At 40.5% G+C, this 24,437-nt stretch overlaps 1 protein-coding gene across 1 annotated transcript in view; it reads left to right on the forward strand.

Moving 5' to 3' along the window:
- Positions 1-24,437, forward strand: part of DYM (dymeclin) — a 372,708-nt gene that overhangs the window by 160,199 nt on the left and 188,072 nt on the right. The window contains exon 13 of the mRNA XM_060122074.1: positions 326-420. Coding sequence (XP_059978057.1) covers positions 326-420 — 95 coding nt within the window. The remainder of the gene's footprint in view (positions 1-325; positions 421-24,437) is intronic.

Consider the following 24,437-nt stretch of genomic DNA (forward strand, 5'->3'; position numbering starts at 1 on the left):
CGTATGTAACCACGAGGTTCTGGGGCCACGCGCTGTGACTAAACATTAGTATTTCTGCAGCAAAATAGTTCAGTATTCTCCAGGGTGGGCTTAATGAAGACCATAAATAGCATCATTATCTTTTGTGCCAGATGTTGGTTCCAAACTAGCAGTGAAAAAACTTTGGATTTTCAGTGCTTTATGGATTTTGGAATTAGAGAAAACAGATTGTGGATCTGCACTTTCTAAAATCAATGACAGTTGAGTTTACATTTGCTTCTAGTTAACCTTGCTTAAAATGTCGAGAAGACTCGATGTATGTTTTAAACTTGCTGTTTTCTGACAGGACAAGTACCTTCACACAAATTGTTTGGCAGCTTTAGCAAATATGTCGGCACAGTTTCGTTCTCTCCATCAATATGCTGCCCAGAGGATCATCAGGTAAATATGAGCTTTAAAAGACATGCTGATTCTTGCCTTTTAGCTGGCCTATTGAAAAGGATACTATGGTGGTCGCTTTTAAAATGCTATCTGCAAGGAATATCACATTTTCCTACTTACTTTTTATCACCTTCTTGTCTGGCTGAAAATGCCTTGTTCTGCTTTGTTTTCTAACCCAAGGTTTTCTATCAAAGTTAATTGCATTTGCTTTCAACCCTTTTATAAAATCTAGTTTTAAAATTTGTGTGTTAGCCTTTTACAGCAGAGCAGGTCTATGTCTTAGTAATGCAAACTAAATCTTAATTCACATATTTGCTGAGCATTTTATAGAGCGTCACTCTACCCTTTTCAAAAGCAGTTATCTGTTTTAGAGAATTCTTTCTGTGGCAGTTAACCATTGTATTAGTTTCCCAATGCTGCTGTAACAAATTACCACAAATTAATGGCTTAAAGCAACACAAATCTATTATACAATTCTGTAGGTTAGAAGTTCAGCAAGGGTCTTACCAGGCTAGAATCAAGATGTCAGTAGGGCTGCATTCCCTTCTGGAGGCTCTAGAGGAGAGTCCCTTTCCTTGCCTTTTCCAGCTGCTAGAAGCTGCCCGCATTCCTTGGCTCATGGCCCCTTCCTTTCCTTTCAAAGCCAGCAACAGTAGGTTGTTGAGTTCTCCTCACATCTTATCACTTTGACTTCCTGTTCTACTGTGAGGATCCTTGTGAATGCCTTGGCCCTACATGAATAATCCAGGATGATCTACCCATTTCAAGGTTCTTAGCTGAATCACAACCACGCAGAGTCCCGCTTGCCACGTAAGGTAACATATTCATAGGTTTGTGGAAGTTAGGATGTGGATATTTTGGGGGAGCCATTATTCTGGCTGTCAGAACATCACCAGAAACTCCCGTCCCTTACCTGTTCTTTGCCAAACGCACAATCTTTAAGGTTAGGAAGCTAATTAATGAATGAATGACTGTCATTTGCAGGATTTAACGAGTATGGTTACTTTTTGGTCTTCAGGTAGGATGCTCAGTATTGCCCTAGCAGCTCTCAAGTAGAACATTTTTTATGTAGTCAGTGACATTAGATTCTTTCTTTTAATTCTTGCTTTTGGGGCAATGCAGCTCTGATAATGAGTTGTTGTGTTCCAATCATTGGTGGTTATCACAACCCCATATCACTTTTTAAACTCTGATCTCACTTTCCGCCCTTTGGTTAAAGACATTTATTGACCTGGGCTCATTTTTAACAATCAGTTAGAATTAACTTATGTTCTTAGTCTGTTTATTTATCCTCAGAATTTAGCACAGGATATTTTCCTTTGACTCACTGCTTACTTTAATCATACATTATTTTGGATTTGTTTGTTTATTTGTTTGTACTTGAGAAATTGTCCAGTTGACTGACTTTGGACTAAAGCCGACTTCGTGATTGAAAGTAAGCATGGTGTCTCCTCATACCTCAGATTCTTCCAGGTGTTCTGAAGAGCCTTTAGTTTCTAAAAATTGACCTTTGTCACCATGCTTTATTTCAGCATGACAGATGTAATGATATCTGTGCTGCTTCGTGGTCTATTTTTCTTTGTGTGTATGTGGAGTTTTATAACACTTTTAGGAAGATTTCATTATAAAATTTTCCTCAACTGATATATAAACATTTGGACTGTTCAATATGAAAATGCCAGATGAACTGGTTCAAAATTTAAGTTCTGATAAAATGATTCAAGTAAGATTAAATAAAAATTTTCTAGGTGTCAGAGTTGGAAAAAAATGCAAATAAAGCACTGTGCCCAATTTTCTGTGATGACTGAAGTAGAAAACCAATAGTATTTGGAGAAATAAGAAATGTAATTTAGATTTGTGATTTGAGACTATTTAGATCAAGTTTATCATCATTAAGGAATAATGCTTTACTTCAATTTTATTGGAGCTTTATTTAGCATTTAGTGAGGAACTGTGTTATGCAATGCAGGGAATATCAAAATTAGTTATAAAATTTCCTACCCTTAAATAGCTTGTAATTCAATAGCCGAGATAAGGCAAAGACCAACATATGTCATATCTAGCAGAATGTAGTAAATATTATAATGAAAGAAAAATTCCTGTGGTGAGGGCGAGTGGGTGGTTCAGAGAATGGTGAGGTCACATCTCATTGAGAAATCAGGCAAGGTGAGTAGAGAGGGACGGCTCTAGAGACTGGCCTGATAGGGGAAAGCATCAACCAAACAAACCAAAACAAAACAAGAGGGGGTGTGGTGAGAGAGCATGGTTTATATTTAGAAAATAACCAGTCCATTCAGTTGGCATGTTGTGGACCAGTACAGGGATTATCAGCTTTTCTTTTTTTTTTTTTTTTTTTTTTTTTGCGGTATGCAGGCCTCTCACTGTTGCGGCCTCTCCCGAAGCGGAGCACAGGCTCCGGACACGCAGGCTCAGCGGCCATGGCTCACGGGCCCAGCCGCTCTGCGGCATGTGGGATCTTCCCAGACTGGGGCACAAACCCGTGTCCCCTGCGTCGGCAGGTGGACTCTCAACCACTGCACCACCAGGAAAGCCCCCAGTACAGGGATTATAAGAGAGAACCCTGAAAGAACCAGCTGGGGCCTCCTTGTGGAGGGGCTTAGCTATTAGATCCACAGTTTAGGATAATGGAAAGAATAGAAAGAAAAGAAGGTGTCACCTTTTCTACCGACAAAAAAGAAAATGTCAGTGAATGAGTTGTAAATGGATTTGAAAAGAAATACTTTAATGTAAATGCCTAGAGTTATCAGCTTCAGCAGATGATATTGGTCTGTTGTTTGTCACATGAGGGCCGTGCAGTTCTCAAAGTCCCCCAGTAGTGCCAGTGCTTCTGGTCCAAGCGCCACAGCCGAGTAGCCAGTGTGGATCAGAGCATCGCATCATGCAAGCAGGGAGCTTGTTAGAAATGCAGAGTGTTGGCCTGGTTTTCAGATCTGCTGAATCAGAATCTTCCGTTTTAACAAGATCTCTGAAAGATTTGTACATGCATTAAAGTTGGGAAAGTACTTTGAGTTTGGGCAGGGAAATCAAGATTAATAAACACTTAGAAAACACTCGTGTTGAATTGGAAGTGGGGGCCAGCGTTTTTGTGTCTTGAGGAAACTCATTTTCTACTAAATGTTTGTGTTTAGGGTATAAAATTGTAAAGTATAATAAGGAATGCATAACCAAAAACTGTTTAGATACACAGAAGATTTATTATAGCAGCACAACTCAAGATTCACCAGATGCTCTAGTAACTCCTTCAAATGAGAAGTAATTAGTTTTCATATACACGGTTTCTAAATCCTTTTTTAGGAAGAGACTACACAATTTTGTAGCTGTCATTTGCAGAACTTAGAGGAGCCAATATTTCATGTGATCTTCAACAAAATGCAAAACAGAGTAACATGTTTCATTGCTGTGAAAGTAGGATGTGAATAAAGCTTTAAAAAGTCTTCTTAGTTGGGGCTTCCCTGGTGGTGCAGTGGTTGAGAGTCCGCCTGCTGATACAGGGGACACGGGTTCGTGCCCCGCTCCGGGAAGATCCCACATGCCGCGGAGCGGCTGGGCCCGTGAGCCATGACCACTGAGCCTGTGCGTCCGGAGCCTGTGCTCCACAACGGGAGAGACCACAACAGTGAGAGGCCAGCGTTACGTAAAAAAAAAAAAAGTCTTCTTAGTTGAACATAAATGTATGGAATGATTTCATATGGTGTCTAAGCTGTTGTTTCATATTAAATGACACTGTGTCTTCCACAAACTCTTGGTATTCTAGAAAAATCACAGACATACATGACATAGGTTTTGCTCACCTATGAAATTTTTTGAATATGCTGTAAGCATGGATGTTTGATGTGATCATTATTTGGGATTATAGGGCTATTAATTTAGTTAAAACATTTATGTGGAGTAGATTATATGCAAGGGATTGTTGTGAGTTACAAATATATCATCACTTACTTCCTGCCCTTAAGACTTCCCCTATTGCCTGTCTTACCCCCCCCCACACCCCCCTCACTGGCTCCTTCCTCTGGCTCCCCCTTCACCTTTGGCTTAATAGGTACTTATACTTTTCTCCAGTATTTCATCCTAGATTGTTCTTCTCATCTTTGCTCATTTTCCTTGCGAGTTCAAATCTATGCCTGTGACTTCACCTACTCTACAAGAGCACAGACTCTGAGTTTGGGATCCCAGCTTCAAAACTGACTAGCTATGGAATTTTGGAGAAGTTACTTAACTTCTCTGTACAGCAGTTTCCCCATCTATACAATGGGGTGGCAGTAGTTGCTATCTCAATGAATAGGATGAAGATTAAGCGAATTAATATTTGAAAAGGGCCTGGCACATAACGTTAACGATATGAGTGTTGACCCCTTGAAACCTAACTGCTAACCTCCCTACCTGGATATCCCACACTTACCTCAAACTTTTATTACGTTTAAAACAGAACTTGTTTTTATTTTTATTTATTTATTTTTAATATTTATTTATTTTCTTTTTATTATTATTTTTTTGGCTGTGTAGGGTCTTAGTTGTGGCACATAGGATCTTTGTTGAGGCATGCGGGATCTTTCATTGCTGCACTCGGGCTTCTCTCTAGTTGTGGCATGTGGGTTTTCTCTCTAGTTGTGGCACATGGGCTCCAGGGCATGTGGGCTCTGTAGTTTGCGGCACGTGGGCTCTAGTTGATGCGTGCGAGCTCAGTAGTTGGAGCATGCAGGCTTTGTTGCCCCATGGCATGTGGGATCTTAGTTCCCCGACCAGGGATCGAACCCCCGTCCCCTGCATTGGAAGGCGGATTCTTTACCACTGGACCACCAGGGAAGTCCCCGGAACTTGTTTTTATTTATTTATTTTAAAATACATTTATTTATTTATGGCTGCTCTGGGTCTTTGTTGCTGCCTGCGGGCTTTCTCTAGTTGAGGTGAGCGGGGGCTACTCTTCGTTACAGTACACAGGCTTCTCATTGTGGTGGCTTCTCTTGTTGCAGAGCTCGGGCTCTCGGTGCATGGGCTTCAGTAGTTGTGGCTCACGGGCTCTAGAGTGCAGTCTCAGTAGTTGTGGTGCATGGGCTTAGTTGCTCTGCAGCATGTGGGATCTTCCCGGACCAGGGCTCGAACCCGTGTCCCCTGCATTGGCAGGAGGACTCTTAACCACTGCGCCACCAGGGAAGTCCCCGGAACTCATTATTAAACGTGCTCTTCCTGTTAAATTCCCTATCCTAGGTAATGACTCTCACTACAGCGATCTAAATTGCCAAGTCAGAAACTTACAAGTAATTCTGTGCCATTTTTTTCCTTCCCCTCAAATGCTCTATCTGACTGGGCCCTGGTGTTCTAACTCTACCATTGTAACTTGCATTCATACCGTTTCTGTCTCCACTACTGCTGTGTTAGTTCACGTGTTCATCATTTTCACCCAAAACTATGTCTTTAGTCAGCCCAGTCCTTTTGCCTCCCTCCCTGCCCCTCTGCAGTCGACCCCTGCACTGCTCCATTCATTTGAGAAGCAAATCTGATCCGTTTTGTATTGCTTCCTAGGCTTAAAATCATTAAATGCCTTCCTGTTGCCAGCAGGTTAAAATTCAACCTCCTTAAAGCTGTGGCTCTCAAACATGGGTGGTTTTGCCCCCAGGGGACAGGAGTCAAGGTGGTTTATTTGTGTTTTTTTTTATTTGGGGTTTTTTTTTTTTTTGCTGTTTTGTTTTGTTTTTGTTTTTTCTGTTGGCGCAGCTGGGGAGGAGGTTGCTACTGACATCTAGTGGGTAGAGGCCAGAGATATTGCTAAATATCCTGTAATACACAAGACAGCAAAGAATTATCCAGTCCCAAGTGTCATCGTGCTGGGGCTGAGGAGCCTTGTCTTAGAGTGGGCCTTGTCTGCCCAGCTGGCTCTACTCAGCTCCTCCGTGGCGAGCCAGGAGTCACACAGCCAGTTTCTGGCCCAGGGGCTAGTTTCTGGGGTAGGAGCAGAGAGGAGACGGCAGGGAAAGGAAGAATATCACATGTTAGAAATATGGTTTCTCTCAGAGAAGGTGTCAGGGAGAGAGAACTTCAGAGTCTTGCCCTGGCCAGTGTAGTTGCTTGTGACACACTGGCCTTGCCTGAAGTTTTAAGTCTCGTTGCTCAAGCAGAGTAGTAATTACTGGAGATAAAAGATGTGTCTTAGATTTCTTTGCATCACTTTACAAGAGTAGCTGTTAGTAGGTACACAAGAGAATTTTAATAAATACCTGGCCACTGATTCTTAGAAGATGGACGGGCATCTAGGATTTAAGCTTAGTTGTGGCACCCATCATTCTGAGACTTAACCTAAATTGATTCATCCCATTTTGCAGATATATGCTGCTGCTTGAAACTAGTGAAGTTGATGACAGTGCACATTATGGAAAGCTTTATAGTCTTTCAAACTTCCTGAGAATAAAATAATAAAAAACATAGATTAGATTTTAATTAAAACTATTTAATTACAGTGCTGGTTTTGTTTTTTGTTTTTTTTGTTGTTGTTTTTTTGCTGCGGTACGCGGGCCTCTCACTGTTGTGGCCTCTCCCGTTGTGGAGCACAGGCTCCGGACGCGCAGGCTCAGCAGCCATGGCTCACGGGCCCAGCCGCTCCGCGGCATGTGGGATCCTCCCAGACCCGGGCACGAACCCGCGTCCCGTGCATCGGCAGGCGGACTCTCAACCACTGCGCCACCAGGGAAGCCCTTGTTTTTTGGTTTTTTTGGTAAAATCTAATCATGTAATTTAAGAACTTTTAAATACTTCAATTCATAATTTATGCTTCCACGTTTTCTGACTGTTAATAGCCACTAGTAGTGAATATATACTCTTCAGATTTTAACCAAGTTCACTGCTGTCCATCTTGTCTTTGTCTAGCCCCAGGCTGGCAGTTTATGTAAGGCGCCTTGTTCTGCTCTACACGTGAAATGGTACATATTGTAGTCACCCAGCCTTTTTCTGAAGACTACAAAAACACAGTTTGCCTTATTTAACTCTGGGTGGTTAATTCCTCTAATTTGGACAAATATAGATGTTTCAGAATGTCCCATGGAATCAAAGAAAGTTGGACAATTTGCTTTTAATTAATACCTCCTAGTATTAGCTTACCACATCAGGCTTCCTCACTTTTGTCCCCACTGAATGAAGTCTTCTGGAGTTGATTTTTTTCTAAACCAAATAATACGTTGAACCGAAAAATACAAGAGAATGTTAAGAAGCAAAATGGCCTGTTTGTTGTTGGTATACATTTATATTATACAATGTAAAATATTCAGATATAATAACATGTCTGGTTATTTCTCTTGTTTGAGAAATAACCAGTATTTGAGAAATATTGGTTATTTCTTGGTTTTGATATTTCAGGAATACTGTCTTATTTTAAAAATAAGGTCCATTTAATGATAAATTCGTATCTATCACCTTTAGTGTTTCATCACTTCTCTCTCTTTTGTTACATTTAAGACTGTTAAAAGTCTGGAGGCTTATATAATTTAAGGTGTTGGTGTTGCACAGCTGACAAGTGGCTATGCAGACACTTGGCTGACAAGTTTGTCCAGATTAAAAGCCCGTGCCTATTCCACTTCATTGTCATGGAAAGACTGGCAGGACATTTTTTTTTTTTTTGCGGTACTCGGGTCTCTCACTGTTGTGGCCTCTCCCGTTGCGGAGCACAGGCTCCGGACGCACAGGCTCCGGACGCACAGGCTCAGCGGCCATGGCTCACGGGCCCAGCCGCTCCGCGGCATGTGGGATCTTCCCGGAGCGGGGCACGAACCCGTGTCCCCTGCATCGGCAGGCGGACTCTCAACCACTGCGCCACCAGGGAAGCCCTGGCAGGACATTATTAATGAGAGTAATTCACCTGCCATGGGACCATCAATCCAAGCTCTCTGGGGTTTTCTGAAACAGATGGTTCTCTGCAATCTAGGGTAGCTAAACCCTTGTTAATTATTCAGTTTGCTGCCCCCCACCCCTCATTCCAGCTTCCTTCCAGTATGGCTAAACCCCTAAAGTTATAGTAGCAAAGACTGGGTCTTTCTTTCTTTCCTTCTCCCTCCCTCCCTGCCTCCCTGCCTGCCTCCCTTCCTTCCTTCCTTCCTTCCTTCCTTCCTTCCTTTTATCTCTCTTTCTTTCTTGAACTGGCTAGTTGAGAAAGGTATGGATGTGTCAGGTATTGCAATACAAAGTATATGGGTATTTTCCTGGAAAATAAACATGGAAAAAAGGATAAGAACTGTATATATTTCAGCCTGAAACTTAATATTTTTCTTACATCTAATCCTTGATGTTACATTTTTTTTAACTTTTTGCCAGAATTTACTTATTTATTTAATAAAAAAATTTATTTATTTTTGGCTGCGTTGGGTCTTCGTTGCTGCGCGTGGGCTTTTCTCTGGTTGCGGCGAGGGGGGGGGCTACTCTTCATTGCAGTGCACAGGCTTCTCATTGCGGTGGCTTCTCTTGTTGCGGAGCACGGGCTCTAGGCGCGTGGGCTTCAGTAGTTGTGGCTCATGGGCTCAGTAGTTGTGGCTTGTGGGCTCTAGAGCGCAGGCATTAGTTGTGGCTCACGGGCTTAGTTGCTCCACGGCATGTGGGATCTTCCTGGACCAGGGCTCGAACCCATTTCCCCTACATTGGCAGGTGGATTCTTAATCATTGCACCACCAGGGAAGTCCCTGATGTTAGATTTTATTTTTAATTCAATAAGTACTTATTGAGCTTTTGCTGTAAGCATACAACTGCCAAAGTCACCTTTAGTTTCATATTTGTTTACATTTTAATTTCAGACAAATGCCATTCATTGTATCTAGAAATTAAGTGTTATAGTCATGTTGGTTTTATTTTTTAACACTTAATTCAATTTCAACCTCGTATCATTTTCTGATTTCATTGTAGTTAGGAAATTGGTTTTTTTTTAACGTTTTTATTGGAGTATAATTGCTTTACAATGGTGTGTTAGTTTCTGCTTTATAACAAAGTGAATCAGTTATACATATACATATATCCCCATATCTCTTCCCTCTTGCGTCTCCCTCCCTCCCACCCTCCGTATTCCACCCTTCTAGCTGGTCACAAAGCACCGAGCTGATCTCCCATGCTATGCGACTGCTTCCCGCTAGCTATCTGTTTTACATTTGGTAGTGTATATATGTCAATGCTACTCTCTCACTTCGTCCCAGCTTACCCTTCCCCCTCCCCGTGTCCTCAAGTCCATTCTCTAGTACGTCTGTGTCTTTATTCCTGTCTTGCCCCTAAGTTCTTCATAACCATTTTTTTTGGTTTTTTTTTTAGATTCCATATATATGTGTTAGCCTACAGCATTTGTTTTCTCTTTCTGACTTCACTCTGTATGACAAACTGTAGGTCCATCCACCTCACTACAAATAACTTAATTTCATTCCTTTTTATGGCTGAGTAATATTCCATTGTATATATGTGCCACATCTTCTTTATCTATTCTTCTGTCGATGGACACTTAGGTTGCTTCCATCTCCTGGCTATTGTAAATAGAGCTGCAGTGAACATTGTGGTACATGACTCTTTTTGAATTATGATTTCCTCAGGATATATGCCCAGTAATGGGATTGCTGGCTCATATGGTAGTTCTATTTTTAGTTTTTTAAGGAACCTCCATACTGTTCTCCATAGTGACTATATCAGTTTACATTCCCACCAACAGTGCAAGAGGGTTTCCTTTTCTCCACACCCTCTCCAGCATTTATTGTTTGTAGATTTTTTGATGATGGCTGTTCTGACTGGTGTGAGATGATATCACATTGTAGTTTTGATTTGCATTTCTCTCATGATTAGTGATGTTGAGCATTCTTTCATGTGTTTGTTGGCAATCTGTATACCTTCTTTGGAGAAATGTCTGTTTAGGTCTTCTGCCCATTTTTGGATTCGGATGGTTTTTTTTTTGATATTGAGCTGCATGAGCTGCTTGTAAATTTTGGAGATTAATCCTTTGTCAGTTGCTTCATTTGCAAATATTTTCTCCCATTCTGAGGGTTGTCTTTTGGTCTTGTTTATGGTTTCCTTTGCTGTGCAAAAGCTTTTAAGTTTCATTAGGTCCCATTTGTTTATTTTTGTTTTTATTTCCATTTCTCTAGGAAGTGGGTCAAAAAGGATCTTGCTGTGATTTATGTTGTAGAGTGTCCTGCCTATGCTTTCCTCTAAGAGTTTGATAGTTTCTGGCCTTACATTTAGGTCTTTAATCCATTTTAAGGTTATTTTTGTGTATGGTGTTAGGGAGTGTTCTAATTTCATTCTTTTACATGTAGCTGTCCAGTTTTCCCAGCACCACTTATTGAAGAGGCTGTCTTTTCTCCATTGTATATTCTTGCCTCCTTTATCAAGGATATGTGCATGGGTTTATCTCTGGGCTTTCTATCCTGTTCCATTGATCTATATTTCTGTTTTTGTGCCATTACCATACTGTCTTGATTACTGTAGCTTTGTAGTATAGTCTGAAGTCTGGGAGCCTGATTCCTCCAGCTCCATTTTTCTTTCTCAAGATTGCTTTGGCTATTCAGGGTCTTTTGTGTTTCCATACAAATTGTGAAATTTTTTGTTCTAGTTCTGTGAAAAATTCCAGTGGTAGTTTGATAGGGATTGCATTGAATCTGTAGATTGCTTTGGGTAGTAGAGTCATTTTCACAATGTTGATTTTTCCAATCCAAGAACATGGTATATCTCTCCATCTGTTTGTATCATCTTTAATTTGTTTCATCAGTGTCTTATAATTTCTGCATACAGGTCTTTTGTCTCCTTAGGTAGGTTATTCCAAGGTATTTTATTCTTTTTGTTGCAGTGGTAGGTGGGAGTGTTTTCTTGATTTCACTTTCAGGTTTTTCATCATTAGTGTATAGGAATGCCAGAGATTTCTGTGCATTAATTATGTATCCTGCTACTTTACCAAATTCATTGATTAGCTCTAGTAGTTTTCTGGTAGCATCTTTAGGATTCTCTGTGTATGGTATCACGTCATCTGCAAACAGTGACAGCTTTGCTTCTTCTTTTCTGATTTGGATTCCTTTTCTGATTTCTGTGGCTAAAACTTCCAAAACTAGGTTGAATAATAGGGGTGAGAGTGGGCAACCTTGTCTTGTTCCTGATCTTAGTGGACATGGTTTCAGTTTTTCACCACTGAGGATGATGTTTGCTGTGCATTTGTCATATATGGCCTTTATTATGTTAAGGTAAGTTCCTTCTCTGCCTACTTTCTGGAGGGTTTTTATCATAAATGGGTGTTGAATTTTGTTGAAAGCTTTCTCTGCATTTATTGAGAGGATCATATGATTTTTCTCCTTCAATTTGTTAATATGGTGTATCACGTTGATTGATTTGCGTATACTGAAGAATCTTTGCATTCCTGGGATAAACCCCACTTGATCATAGTGTATGATCCTTTTAATGTGCTATTGGATTCTGTTTGCAAGTATTTTGTTGAGGATTTTTGCATCTGTTCATCAGTGATATTGGTCTGTAGTTTTCTTTTTTTGTGACATCTTTGTCTGGTTTTGGTATCAGGGTGATGGTGGCCTCGTAGAATGAGTTTGGGAGTGTTCCTCTCTCTGCTATATTTTGTAAGAGTTTGAGAAGGATAAGTGTTAGCTCTTCTCTAACTGTTTGATAGAATTCGCCTGTGAAGCCATCTGGTTCTGGGCTTTTCTTTGTTGGAAGATTTTTTTTTTTTTTTTTTTTTTTTTGGCGGTATGTGGGGCTCTCACTGTTGTGGCCTCTCCCATTGCAGAGCACAGGCTCTGGATGCACAGGCTAGCGGCCATGGCTCACGGGCCCAGCCTCTCCGCGGCATGTGGGATCTTCCCGGACTGGAGTATGAACCCGTGTCCCCTGCATCGGCAGGCGGACTCTCAACCGTTGCGCCACCAGGGAAGCCCCTGTTGGAAGATTTTTAATCGCAGTTTCAATATCAGTGCTTGTGATTGGTCTGTTCATATTGTAGCACTAGGAATTTGTTTCTTTAGGGAAGGAGTTATGTGATATTAAGAGTTATGGACTTCCCTGGTGGCGCAGTGGTTGAGAGTCTGCCTGCCTATGCAGGGGACATGGGTTCATGACCCGGTCTGGGAAGGTCCCACATGCCACAGAGCGACTGGGCCCGTGAGCCATGGCCGCTGAGCCTGCGCGTCCGGAGCCTGTTCTCCGCAACGGGAGAGGCCACAACAGTGAGAGGCCCGTGTACTGCAAAAAAAAAAAAAAAAAAGAGTTATAGCAAGTAGCTCAGTTTTGTTTCTAAAATCTTGTTAAGTTGTTTAACTTCTGTTTTCCATCTCTAAGATGATATATGATACCTACTTCATTGTAGTGTTGTGAGAGTTAATAATGGCTTATAACGTCCTTTGTAGCTGTATTATAACATTTTGAAGTAATTTTAATCTAAAAGTAAATCTAGATAACATCCTTACAAAAACTTCCCTGCTCTCTAGAAATTGGGCAAGGAATTGGGCAAAGAATCAGAGTATTCCTAGATTCCGATTCCTAGCCCAAAGGATCATCGAATTGCCTGTATTTCCCAAATATTTCCCTCAATGAAGACCTCATTGAATATAAATGGGGAGTTTTTGTTTTGTTTTTTAGATGGGGAGTTTTTAATGATAGTGTTTTATTTTGGATTGGTTGGAGGTCTGAGCAATGATTTTGCAGTTTAAGTATTTCTTTTATTATTTTTTGTTTGTTTGTTTTGATTTTTTGCGGTACGCGGGCCTCTCACCGCTGTGGCCTCTCCTGTTGCGGAGCACAGGCTCCGGACGCGCAGGCTCAGTGGCCATGGCTCACGAGCCCAGCCGCTCCGCAGCATGTGGGATCCTCCCGGACCAGGACACGAACCCGCGTCCCCTGCATCAGCAGGTGGACTCTCAACCACTGTGCCACCAGGGAAGCCGTAACTATTTCTTTTAAACTTATGTGATTTATTTTTTAAAAGACAGAGTTAACTTTTTCTTGCCCAGTGCCTGGGCCATAAAGTAGTTCCAGTTTCTCCATTGCTTTTGGTCTTTGCTGATCCTTGTTTGCTCTTAACAAAGCAGTAGCCAAGAAAGGAAGGAGGAATGTTTTGCCTTAAAAATCCGGCTTCCTAAAAAAAAAAAAAATCTGGCTTCCTACACTTCCTACAGCCAGTGATACTTTGAAGGTAGCTACATTTTTCAGGAAACCCTGTGACATGGTTTGCTTTTCAGCTTAGCCCTTTATTTAGAAGTTATAGTGAGAGCACTTAGATAGCTCCCAGTTGAAAATTCGTAAGTGCTCAATAGAAAATTTCTAACTGTTCAGAGATTATTATTATACAACAAAGGGTCTTTGTAGACTTGATCGGACATGTGAAATGTTAGTAATTTGAAGTTTAGTTTCAGTTTAGACTGCTGGCACATTCAAAATGTCAAGTTTTAAAGAAGCATCTTATACATTTATCTGAATTTTGATTTCTTGTAAGTAAAGACCTTTGTGGACGCAATTGTCACACGGGAAAGTAAACATTAAAATAATTGGCATAGAGCTTTATAAAGTGTTACACTCATATTAGAGAGGTAATGGGAGGGTTCATACCTTGTCCTCTTAGCCATGAATTATTAAGTCTCCATTTCTGTCTACTACTGTGAAGAATCTGAGACTTTTACTGTACTCTCAAGCTAACAGATAAGCCTGCCGCAGTTTTGAGGATCCTCTTAGAGACTCAAGATTGCTGGGTCAGAGACAAAGGACAGTTTCTTGCTCACAGTAGTGTGAGGCAGAGTATCATCATTTTCTTGTGTGGTTCCCCATGCCCACCGGGCAGTGTGACCAGGGTCAGGTGACGTCTGAACATGCAGTGGCTTGCATTACTGGAGAGAACCTTGAGCTTAGGAAACCCCATCTTTTATAATAGGCTTCAAGCAAACCTGCCCAAACTTTGCTTTGGATGGAGATACCTTTCATGTATTTGATAGCAGCAAACTGCCCTCTGCTGTAGAGGGAGTCACTGTCTCTACTTTCCACATCTGTTCACTCTACAAAATTCATGAAAAGAGAATCCAGAGCACAAGGCTGCTAATGCCTCTGCTTTCAAGAGGTACAGGAACACCAGAGACCCATGGGGAACTCTCCCTATAGTCTTAGTACCTAGTTATGCCTTTCTGTTGCCAATTGGAAAAACCTGTCACCAAGTCATTAAGGTAGCTGGTTGATACTGTTCTAGCTAATGCATGGGATTTATGTATCTTAGAAGGAGTAGTAAGGACTCACTGGCCTCACTAACCTCTGCTTTGTCCACCTGTCATAATGAGCCTCCTGCTCAGGTGTCAGTGTCATTAATGCAATCCTTAAAGCCTTGTTTCTGAGTGGCTTTGACATAACCCAAATATTTTTGTATTAAACACAAATCATAAAATTTTAGGTTTGGAAGGGCCTTTAAAGAACATCTAAGAGAAGTTTGCACATTTTACATATGGAAATATTGACACTTAGATTTATTATGTGACTTGTCTAAGTGAACACTATTGCAGAAGCAGATGTAGAAATCAAGCCTCCCAGCTCCTTGCCTAATATTCTTCCCAGAACAAAAGAGAAAAAAGGTGTGTGTTCACGCACACATATTCTCTCTCTCTCTCTCCCTTTTTCTTTTACATAGTTGTGATACCTGATACGTTTAAAATCCTAAGCCAGGTAAGAGAAATAAAATGACTTAATAAAGCATTTTCTTTCTTGATGAATTGCACATGCTTCACGGACTTTGTAAAAAGCACCTTTTCCAAGACAAAAAAACAAGGATTGTGCTAACAGGAGAAATGAGAGTAAACAGAAGGATAAAGAGATTTTAAATGACTCACGTGTCCCACATAAACACATGCAGAATCGGATGTACCTGAGACGGGGACCCACAGGGAAGGGAGAATGCTTGTTTAGGAGAGGTAGGAGGATAGTTGGGAAAAGGTAGCTGCCGCAAAGGTAGGTAAATACTCCCTATCAACAATACTGATGAGTATTCTGAGCACTTAACATTTGTTTATTCATTTAATGGGCCTCGATTTCCTCATTTACAAAATGGGAATATCCTCTTAGGACTGCTGTGAGGAATAAATGGGTTATTATACGTAAAGCACTTAGAATAGAGTCTTTTCAATAGCTATCACCTAGGAATTATCAGGAAAAAAAAAATCTTGCTTGTTAGAGGACAGACAGCACCATGTCTTGCTTGTGGTGGCTCAGTAGGCATTGGAACAAATGATGAAATTCTGACACTCTAACTGGATTAAAAGAAAAATAGTTAAAATCTACAGCTCTAGGTGAAGAGGAAACAACATGCCATATAGACCGCCTTTGTTATTTTTGGTTTTTTGTATGGCTGGTATCTGCCATATGCTACATACTAGGCCCTATATGACATGTTACTTGTGTTATCTGATGATATGGGTATTATTATTTCCATTTTATAGTGAAGAAACTAGATTTCAAAGAAGTAATTTATTTAAGGTCACCTTGCTGGACAGTGACAATGCTGGGGTTTAAGCCTTCATCTGTCCTCCATCCACAATACTGTACTACCTTCCATTGTCAAATGCTTCTTGTAAATGAGGTTTTAAACTAAAAGCATGCAAATAATTTGTGTACAAGAATTTTAATATCGCATCCTGCCCTGGGTGAGTTGTTTCTGACCTTCCTAAGCATGTGATCCCCTTGTTCACATACTTTTATAAACTGTTGACTATCTTTTAGGAACTGAGAAGATTCCAGAGTGAATTGTGGGGTCTTACATACCTCGTGATACTGTAGCAGCTTTTCTCAATTGGGGTTCTGTGAGGGAGTCAAGCCCTGTGGAGAATGACATGAGTGACAGTTTTTTCAGTTCTTCCAAGGGTGGCACATAGACAACACTTTCCTAAACATGTAGCAGAGAATTTGATTGATTACCAGATTTACACCTTCTTAGGAACTCTGGTTGAAAAAAATCTGAAGGGCTTTTTGGGGTTGAAACCCGTAAGTTAAGAAAAACTACTATAGGAACCCAGTGTGACACTCCTGTTAGTGATGTTTTTCCATCTAAAATGTGCCTGTTTTCTTACCTTCATTAGTCAAACATGAAGATCACACTGAAGCCCAGGAACATTTGTATATTATTTACTTGATGAATTTTCATGACCCCATTAGTCCTGGCAATTCAGAAGTGTACACAACCCTGTCATTATTTACTGCTATAAACATCATCATGGTACCTTTGTACATAAGGTAATCAAAGACCTTCATATCATTACACATTTCCCATTTAGAATCACTCAGTCTTAAATAAATCACTGGGATTCTACATATACCCTCTGAGAAACTAGAGTAACTGGGTTCTAATAATGTGTTCTTCATGGAGTGTTTTATAACACGATTGTGATTTTTTAAAACAAGGGTAGGTATTTTGGGGTCATTTAATCGCTTATCAAATATTTTGTACGTCTGCTTGTGTTAGACATTGCTGGTCATTGGAGGTTCGCGTCATATATTTGTGCTCTGCTTTCAAAGAGCTTCTCATCTGGCTGAGGCAGTGGGTTAACAGTCATCGGGCAGCGTGGGTAGTACGCTGATGACAGGGCGACAAGGGAGAGAGCAGACAGCTAACCTGAACACCACTGCACCCTTCACTGGTGAGGTGATGCTTGCGTTATCTGAAGAGGTGAGCAGTCTACCCTCTTTTATATTGGTGATAAGGGAGACAGTTCTTTTCTCCATCTGTCTTGCTCTCCCTAAACTTCCTTTAGAAACCCTAGGTAAGATTTCACTTATATAAATATAGCTCCCATTTAGCTACCTACAGAAAAACTCACAAAACTCAACTTCATCTAACTCGATTCCTATAGGAAGGTGATTAAATTTTTTTTAAATATGTATTCAAACAAAAACTACTACTGCAAAAGCCATCTGGCAAGCTGACCTTAGAGCAACTTTATTTTCCTATTCAGAAAACTTTTCAACTTGTGTTACAGTTGTCACGTCATTGGAATACTCATGTGGCTTTAAAATTTGGTTTGACTAAAGATGCAGATTACATCAGCACTTCCCAGGTGGAATGGGATGGGAAGGGACAAAGAAAGCGTGTGGTGTGTGTTGTTGTGGGAAAAGTACTAGCATAGAAAGTGACTTGTTGAACCTGTGAATCTGTAAATTATCAAATTAGCTAGAGTCAGTGGACAAACTTACGTATCATTTAAAGACTTTTCAAATAAGTGACCAGTGTTTTCCTTTTTAATTTGGAAATTTCAAAACGTATTTAAAGAGCATACTATAATGAGCCTGTAGGTTCCCATCACTGAGCTTCAACAAATATATCAATTTATGACCAGCATTATTTTGTTTATACCTCTTCCTTTTCCTGCTTATTTTGAAGCAATTTCTGACATTTCATCTATCAAAATTGCATTATGTTAAAGGATGAGTTTTTATGACAATCTGTTATGATTTGGTCCCTCCACAAGTGGTAGAGAGAAAAAATCAGTGTTACCACTGTCATTTAAATATGGACATTAGCCATATTTCTGGTTCTTAGTCATTTAGAATCCTGTTCAGTTTAGGACTTACTCTTTGTCACACACAGTGCTTGCCATTGTTATTTGGAGACTGTGCAAGTGTGACTAGCCCTGTATGTGGTACATAATTCCTACTTTATAGATGAGGAAACTGAGGCTCAGAGAGGCTGGGAAACTCATTCAGGATCACACAGCTCATAGTGTGATGGAGCTGAAATCGGAATCCTTGAGTAACCCTAGCCTAGAAGTGTTCTTATGGCAGACCTGACATTGATAAATACTGAAAAGGAAAAACAGATGTCAGCCACTTTAAACTCAAGTTCTCAGTTATGAATGTGTGAAATGTCTACTGTACAGAGTTACTACAGTCTTTTTTCTTGAATCACATCTGTGCAGAGGTTCTCAAAGTGTACTTCACAGACCACAGAGGTTCCATGGGGTCTAAACCATTTTTTATAATAGGACGTCGTAAGCCATTTCCAGTGTGCTGGCATTTGCACCAGGGTTGTGAAAGCTACGTTGGGGTAAAACTGCTGGTGCCTTAAGCATAAATCAAGGCAGTGGCACCAAACTATACTGGGAATCACTATATTTCCCACAATCACACGCTTGCAGTGGGGGAAAAAAAAAGCCACTTTTGCTTAATGTCCTTGATGAAACAGTAAAAATGATTAGTTGTAATAAATCTTGATCCTTGAACCCATGTCTTTGTAATATTCTATGTGATGAAATGAAGTTCACATGAAAACAGTTCCACTGCATACTGAAGTACAGCGATTATGTGTGTGATTGAGTTGTGAGCTAAAGTAGCCCTTTTTTTTGATAGGATACAATTTTTCCATGAAAGAACGAGTGACAGTCTGTGGTTATGTAGACTATGCAGACATTTTCTTGAAAATTAATAAAGTGCGCCTGTCACTTCAAGGAGACAGCTGCCGGTGTTGGTTGCCAATGATAAAATTGGAACTTACAAGCAAAAATTAGAATTTTAAAAAACTTGTTTTGGCACCATCAGTTTGACAGCTTCCCAATAATTAAAGACTTTTTTGATGACATTGATGATTATATTAATAAATGTGGGATTTTTTGGATACTGTATGATGCAATGTGTTGACATTTGGAAGATCTGTATAACTCAATGAAGTGGTATTTTCATAAGAGAATTTTGATTCTCAAAAAGTTGACTTCCACTCTTGGTCTGAATTGACTCCTTTTAACGTCTTTGCCTTAATTCCAACATCTTTGAAAGACGCTAATATAATTGAGACTATGGAAAGAAAGTTATTTCATTTTGTGAAGAAGTTTGAAGACAAATAGCATTACAATTATGACTCACCTCTAAAAGTTTAATGTTTCAACCTTTGCTTATTATTGTCTTTTTGTGCAGCATGATTAATGCAGTCTGTTTCTTGTGACTGTCACAAGAGCCATGAGATTAGCAACTTTTCCTTGAATGCTTGTGTATATAAACTTACCATGTAAAAAAATTATACCATTCAAAAAAATAATGAAGTGGTATATTTCAAATGACCAGTGCATGAAGTTACAAATTATGCATGAGTGAAAAGATTAATTAAAAGTATACAAAATAGGGCTTCCCTGGTGGCGCAGTGGTTGAGAGTCCGCCTGCCGATGCAGGGGATATGGGTTCGTGACCCAGTCCGGGAAGATCCCACATGCCGCAGAGCGGCTGGGCCCGTGAGCCATGGCTGCTGAGCCTGCGCGTCCGGAGCCTGTGCTCTGCAGCGGGAGAGGCCACAGCGGTGAGAGACCCGCGTACCACAAAAAAAAAGTATACAAAATAGACTAATGAATCTTAATGCAACAGACTCAAAAAGCTTTTTGTTATGGTGTCTGATTCTACCTTTTTACCTATCTTTAAGAAACTACCACTTGTTTTGTTGTAGTATCAAAGAAGAGTATCTGCAATTTTCTGTAAAGGGCATTAAAAGACTGCTCCTTTTCCCAAGTCCATATCTTTTTGAGGCTGCATTTGCTTCATATGCTTCAGCCAAAACACATATAGCATGAGACTGACTTCAGAAGCAGGAATGAGCATCTGTTTTCTGTTAAGCCAGACAGTGAAAAGATCTGCAGAAATAGAAAATAATGCTTCTCTTCATCACATTTTCTTTAGGTTTGGAAAAGAGTTGTTTCTCATTAAATATTTATGTTAACGTGTAATGTGTTCATTATTATATTTAAGTGAATTAATAAGTATTTCAAATTTTTTTCAGTTTCATTTCTACTATAGTTAATGTTTGTAGGTATATTCCACATACAAAAAAGTTCTTTGGGGTCCTCAGTAATTTTTTAAGAGTCTAAAGGAACCCTGACATAAGTTTAAGAACCACTGTTCTAATGCCCTTTCAGAGGAAGGGGTAGAGATAGAGAATGTGAGCGTGCCTGTATCACAAAGGTCACTGTACATACTTTTAAATATCTATTTCTGAATTAATTATACCCTTACTTCCATCAGTGTAATCAATAGTTAGCTATGTTTGTATTATTCATGCTTCCATTTAATAAATATCTGTTGAGAACTCAGTTATCAGAGGTTGGAAGAGAAAGGGGATATACAGAATATATAAATCATGTTTATTCCCTGTAAAAGGACATGGTTCCTAGCTCTAAAAGTCCTAAGATGGAGGGAGTTCCCTGGCGGTCCAATGGTTAGGATTCGGTGCTTTCACTGCCGAGGGCCCAGGATCAATCTCTGGTTGGGGAACTAAGCCGTGCAGCGTGGCCCGCCCCTCCCAAAAGTGGTAAGATGGAGATGTTACTGTACTAAATTGTCTTAGAAGTTTATTGCTCATCTTGCCAGGGTGTGGCTATAAAATAAATTTGTTCTGGTTGTTTATTGCTATGTAACAAACCACCCCAAAACTAAGTGGTTTAAAACAACAATGTATATAATTCTGTCTCCCAGTGCTGTGGATTGATTGCTTAGCCGAGTGATACTCACTCCAAGTTTCTCACATGCTTGCAGTCAAACAGCAGCTGGGCTGGATATCCAGTGTGACCCAGTCTCCTGGCTGGCAGGTGATGCCAGTTGTCAGCTGGGGGGGTCTGTTTAGATGGTGACTGGAGCACCTCATTTTTCCCATGTGACCTGTCCACAAAGTCTGGTCTTCTCACCGGTTCCCAAGAGGGATGCTCCCAAGAATGAACATCCCAAGAGTGACAGAAACTAAGGTTTCTTATGACCTAGCTCAGCTGTCTCCGAACCTCGCTTTCACCACATTATATTGGTCCAAAGCGGGTCACAGGACCAACACAGATTGGAGAGGAGGGGACCACAAATGACATAAACTCTGGGAGGCCTGGTTCATTTATGGCCATCTTTGGATACTAGCTGCCACAAGACTGTCATAAATTTTTACGCAGTGTAGCTGAAGAAATGAATAAGTTTTTTTTTTTTTTTTTTTTTGCGGTACGCGGGCCTCTCACTGTTGTGGCCTCTCCCGTTGTGGAGCACAGGCTCCGGACGCGCAGGCTCAGTGGCCATGGCTCATGGGCCCAGCCGCTCCACGGCATGTGGGATCTTCCCGGACCAGTGCACAAACCCGTGTCCCCTGCATCGGCAGGCTGACTCTCAACCACTGCGCCACCAGGGAAGCCCATGAACAAGTATTTTCATTCTCAAATTCTAGGCTTAAGATAAATGTCTAGATTTCTATTCGAAAGAGAAAATTAAGCTGAATCTGTTCAAATGCTAAGAGTTCTCTCCCCTGACTTTTGCCTGTATTTGATTTCTTTTGTTCAGAAGGAAATGCCCACTTTGCGTAATGATGTCTTTACTTATACCAAGTGGGCGGAATTCCTGTCCTGTAAATGCTCGTGGGGCTGCACTTGCTGGTTACTGAGCGGCTGTCGACAGCCAGCGCTTGGCTTTGGGCCGAGAAAATGTAGGGCTCTGTTACCCTGTGGCAGCGTGACTGGCCCGAGGGGCACTCCAATGATGGCAGCTGCAGAAGTCCTGTATAAGGGAGGTTGAGTGGCAGCATTAAATTTGGAGGGCGGAGCTTGGAGATTGTTTGGAGGTGGAATTTGTACAGCGGTTGCACTGTCTCCAGCCGATTATGTGTTTGCTGTGGCTTTGAGACCTGGCTGAAGGACATCTGATGGGGGGGATGCTTCAGCTAAAGCTCCCCTTGGTGGTGCTGTTGCGCTGTCAACTTCCAAAGAAAACATCTTTCGGTGCCAGTGTTTTTAGCAAACATTTTGTTGTTCATCTGAGGTGCACCAGGCCCTGTGCTAGGCTTAGGGGAACTAAGACGTGGCTATTGTCCTCATAGTCTAATCCTTGCCATTCACTTTCTTGTCATTTTCTGGAAGGTGAAAAAATAATACCTAATTGAATTCAGGCCAGGCCCATAGCTACCTGTAGATGCTCTGAAGGTAGTAACCAATTTGCCTAAAGATGATGTATTCACAAAGTTTAAAAGTTTTTAAGTTAAAAACTTATCAGAGTTTTTAACTCTGATGAGGGTATCAGAGTCCTTAACTAAACTTTAAAATGCTTAATTTCACTCTAATAAGAAAAATGCAATTTAAAACTTCACTGAGATTGCCACTTTCCACCCATCAGATTAGAAAATCTGTTTGCATGGTTATGTGGAAACAGACACTGGAGTGTAAATTGGTACAAACTCCTGTGAAGAACAATGTGGCAATATGTGAACAAATTCTAAATACATTACCCTGTGACCTAACAGTCATTTCTGCATTTGTGCAAAATGACAATGTACAAGTTTATTTTGGCAGTATTTTTTAATAATACGAAAAGGTTAGAAACAACTCAAGTGTCCATCAGTAGAGACTTATTTCAGTAATGGTACACCGATACAGTGGACAGCATGTAGCTTTAAAAAAAACAACAAAAAAACAGTAAGGGTACTGATAGGAGGCTTTCCAAGATATATTAAGTGAAAAAGCAAGTCATGGTTTCCTCGCTTTCCTCGGTTTCAGTTACCCGTGGTCAACTATGGGCCGAAAATATTAAATGGGAAATTCTAGAAATAAACAATTTATAAGTTTTGAATTGTGTGCCATTCTTGTGCTGTCCCACCCAGGACATCCCTTTCTCCAGTGTATCACTTAGTAGCCACATTGTGTGTGTGTGCGTGTGTATGTGTGTGCCCACTATGTTGAGGGGGTATAGTTCCGTAGCATGACAGCTTCAAAATATCATTGAGTTTATCCAGTAAAATGAATAATGTCACGTATTGGATATTTAAGGTGTTGGCACACATGCATATACATACATACACATATATGTATGCACATACATACACATACAGCGCGTGCCTGAGGGACAGTGCATGACAGTGGTTAGCAGTCACACTGGAGTGAGACCCACCTCTGCCGCTTGCTAGCTGTGTGATCCTGGACAAGTTACCTAACCTTGCTGTGGGTTTATCTGTAAAATGTGGGTTAAAATAATTCCTATCTTATAGCATTGTTGTGAGGATTAAATCAATAAAAATATGAAAACCTTTTAGAACAACGTTCAGCACATTTATCTGTTAGCTAGCCTCTTCTCTCCAAATGTGGGGATAAAATGGCAGACTTGGTTCTCAGTGACTATTACTGTTCATTATTAATGACCCTCAAAACTCTTCACAAACATTTGTTTATAGCTGGTCCTTTAGGTACTCTCCCCTAAAGTGATCCCTGGGGTCACAAGCAGGAGGCCCTTATGGATAATTTGCATGAAGATACCCAGAATGAGCAGCTGCAGAGGAGTTCTTCACTTCAAGGAGGTGAATCTAGTTATGCTCCCAAATCTCAGGTGTGTCTTACGCATCATTACGTATCAGGGAAAGTTGTTCAGTGTCTTTCTGGGGAGAGCACGTTGAAAGTGGATGATCCCGGATTCCTCATTCACCTTGCTAGATGACGTGAGCAAAGAGAAGACCTGGTTGGACTAACCTGACTCTGCTTGGTTATGTGCTGTGTTCTTCCACCACCTCAGAGGCTACGTAGTTGCCTTTTGGGGCAGTCAGTTCACATTTTCCCATCTCCTTAGATTACTATTTTTAAGTTTTTATGTTCTTTCTTATTTATTGTTAATTAGCTCCTAGAATTCATCCCTGCCTATTTTCCTTCCTGAGTCGCACCATTTATAAAGCAGTTTCTTCTTTCCACATATTGGTTCTCTTGAAGCGGGATATACTTGATCACATTGAAGTAGTTTTGAAATACAGATAACATGACTGAGAATGGCTGTTGATATATATTTTTTTCATTTATGTATTAATGGATATTTCACAGACCACCTTCATAGAAAGGAGAAACTGGAAGTCCTTTCTGATAGGTTTTAAAAGGTGGTTTTAATTTTTAGATTATCTAAAAGTGACAACTGAAATGTAAAGAAAGCATTCCACAACCAAAAAATTTTTTAACCAAATTTCCAAGTCTTTTACACAGATTCTGTTTTCCTCATGTCTAGAATCAAACGTTTCATGTTAAGATTGAATTAACTTAAACAGATTTTGTTTGCAGAAG

Source organism: Lagenorhynchus albirostris, chromosome 14 (assembly GCF_949774975.1).
Source record: "Lagenorhynchus albirostris chromosome 14, mLagAlb1.1, whole genome shotgun sequence".
Lineage (NCBI taxonomy): Eukaryota > Metazoa > Chordata > Mammalia > Artiodactyla > Delphinidae > Lagenorhynchus > Lagenorhynchus albirostris.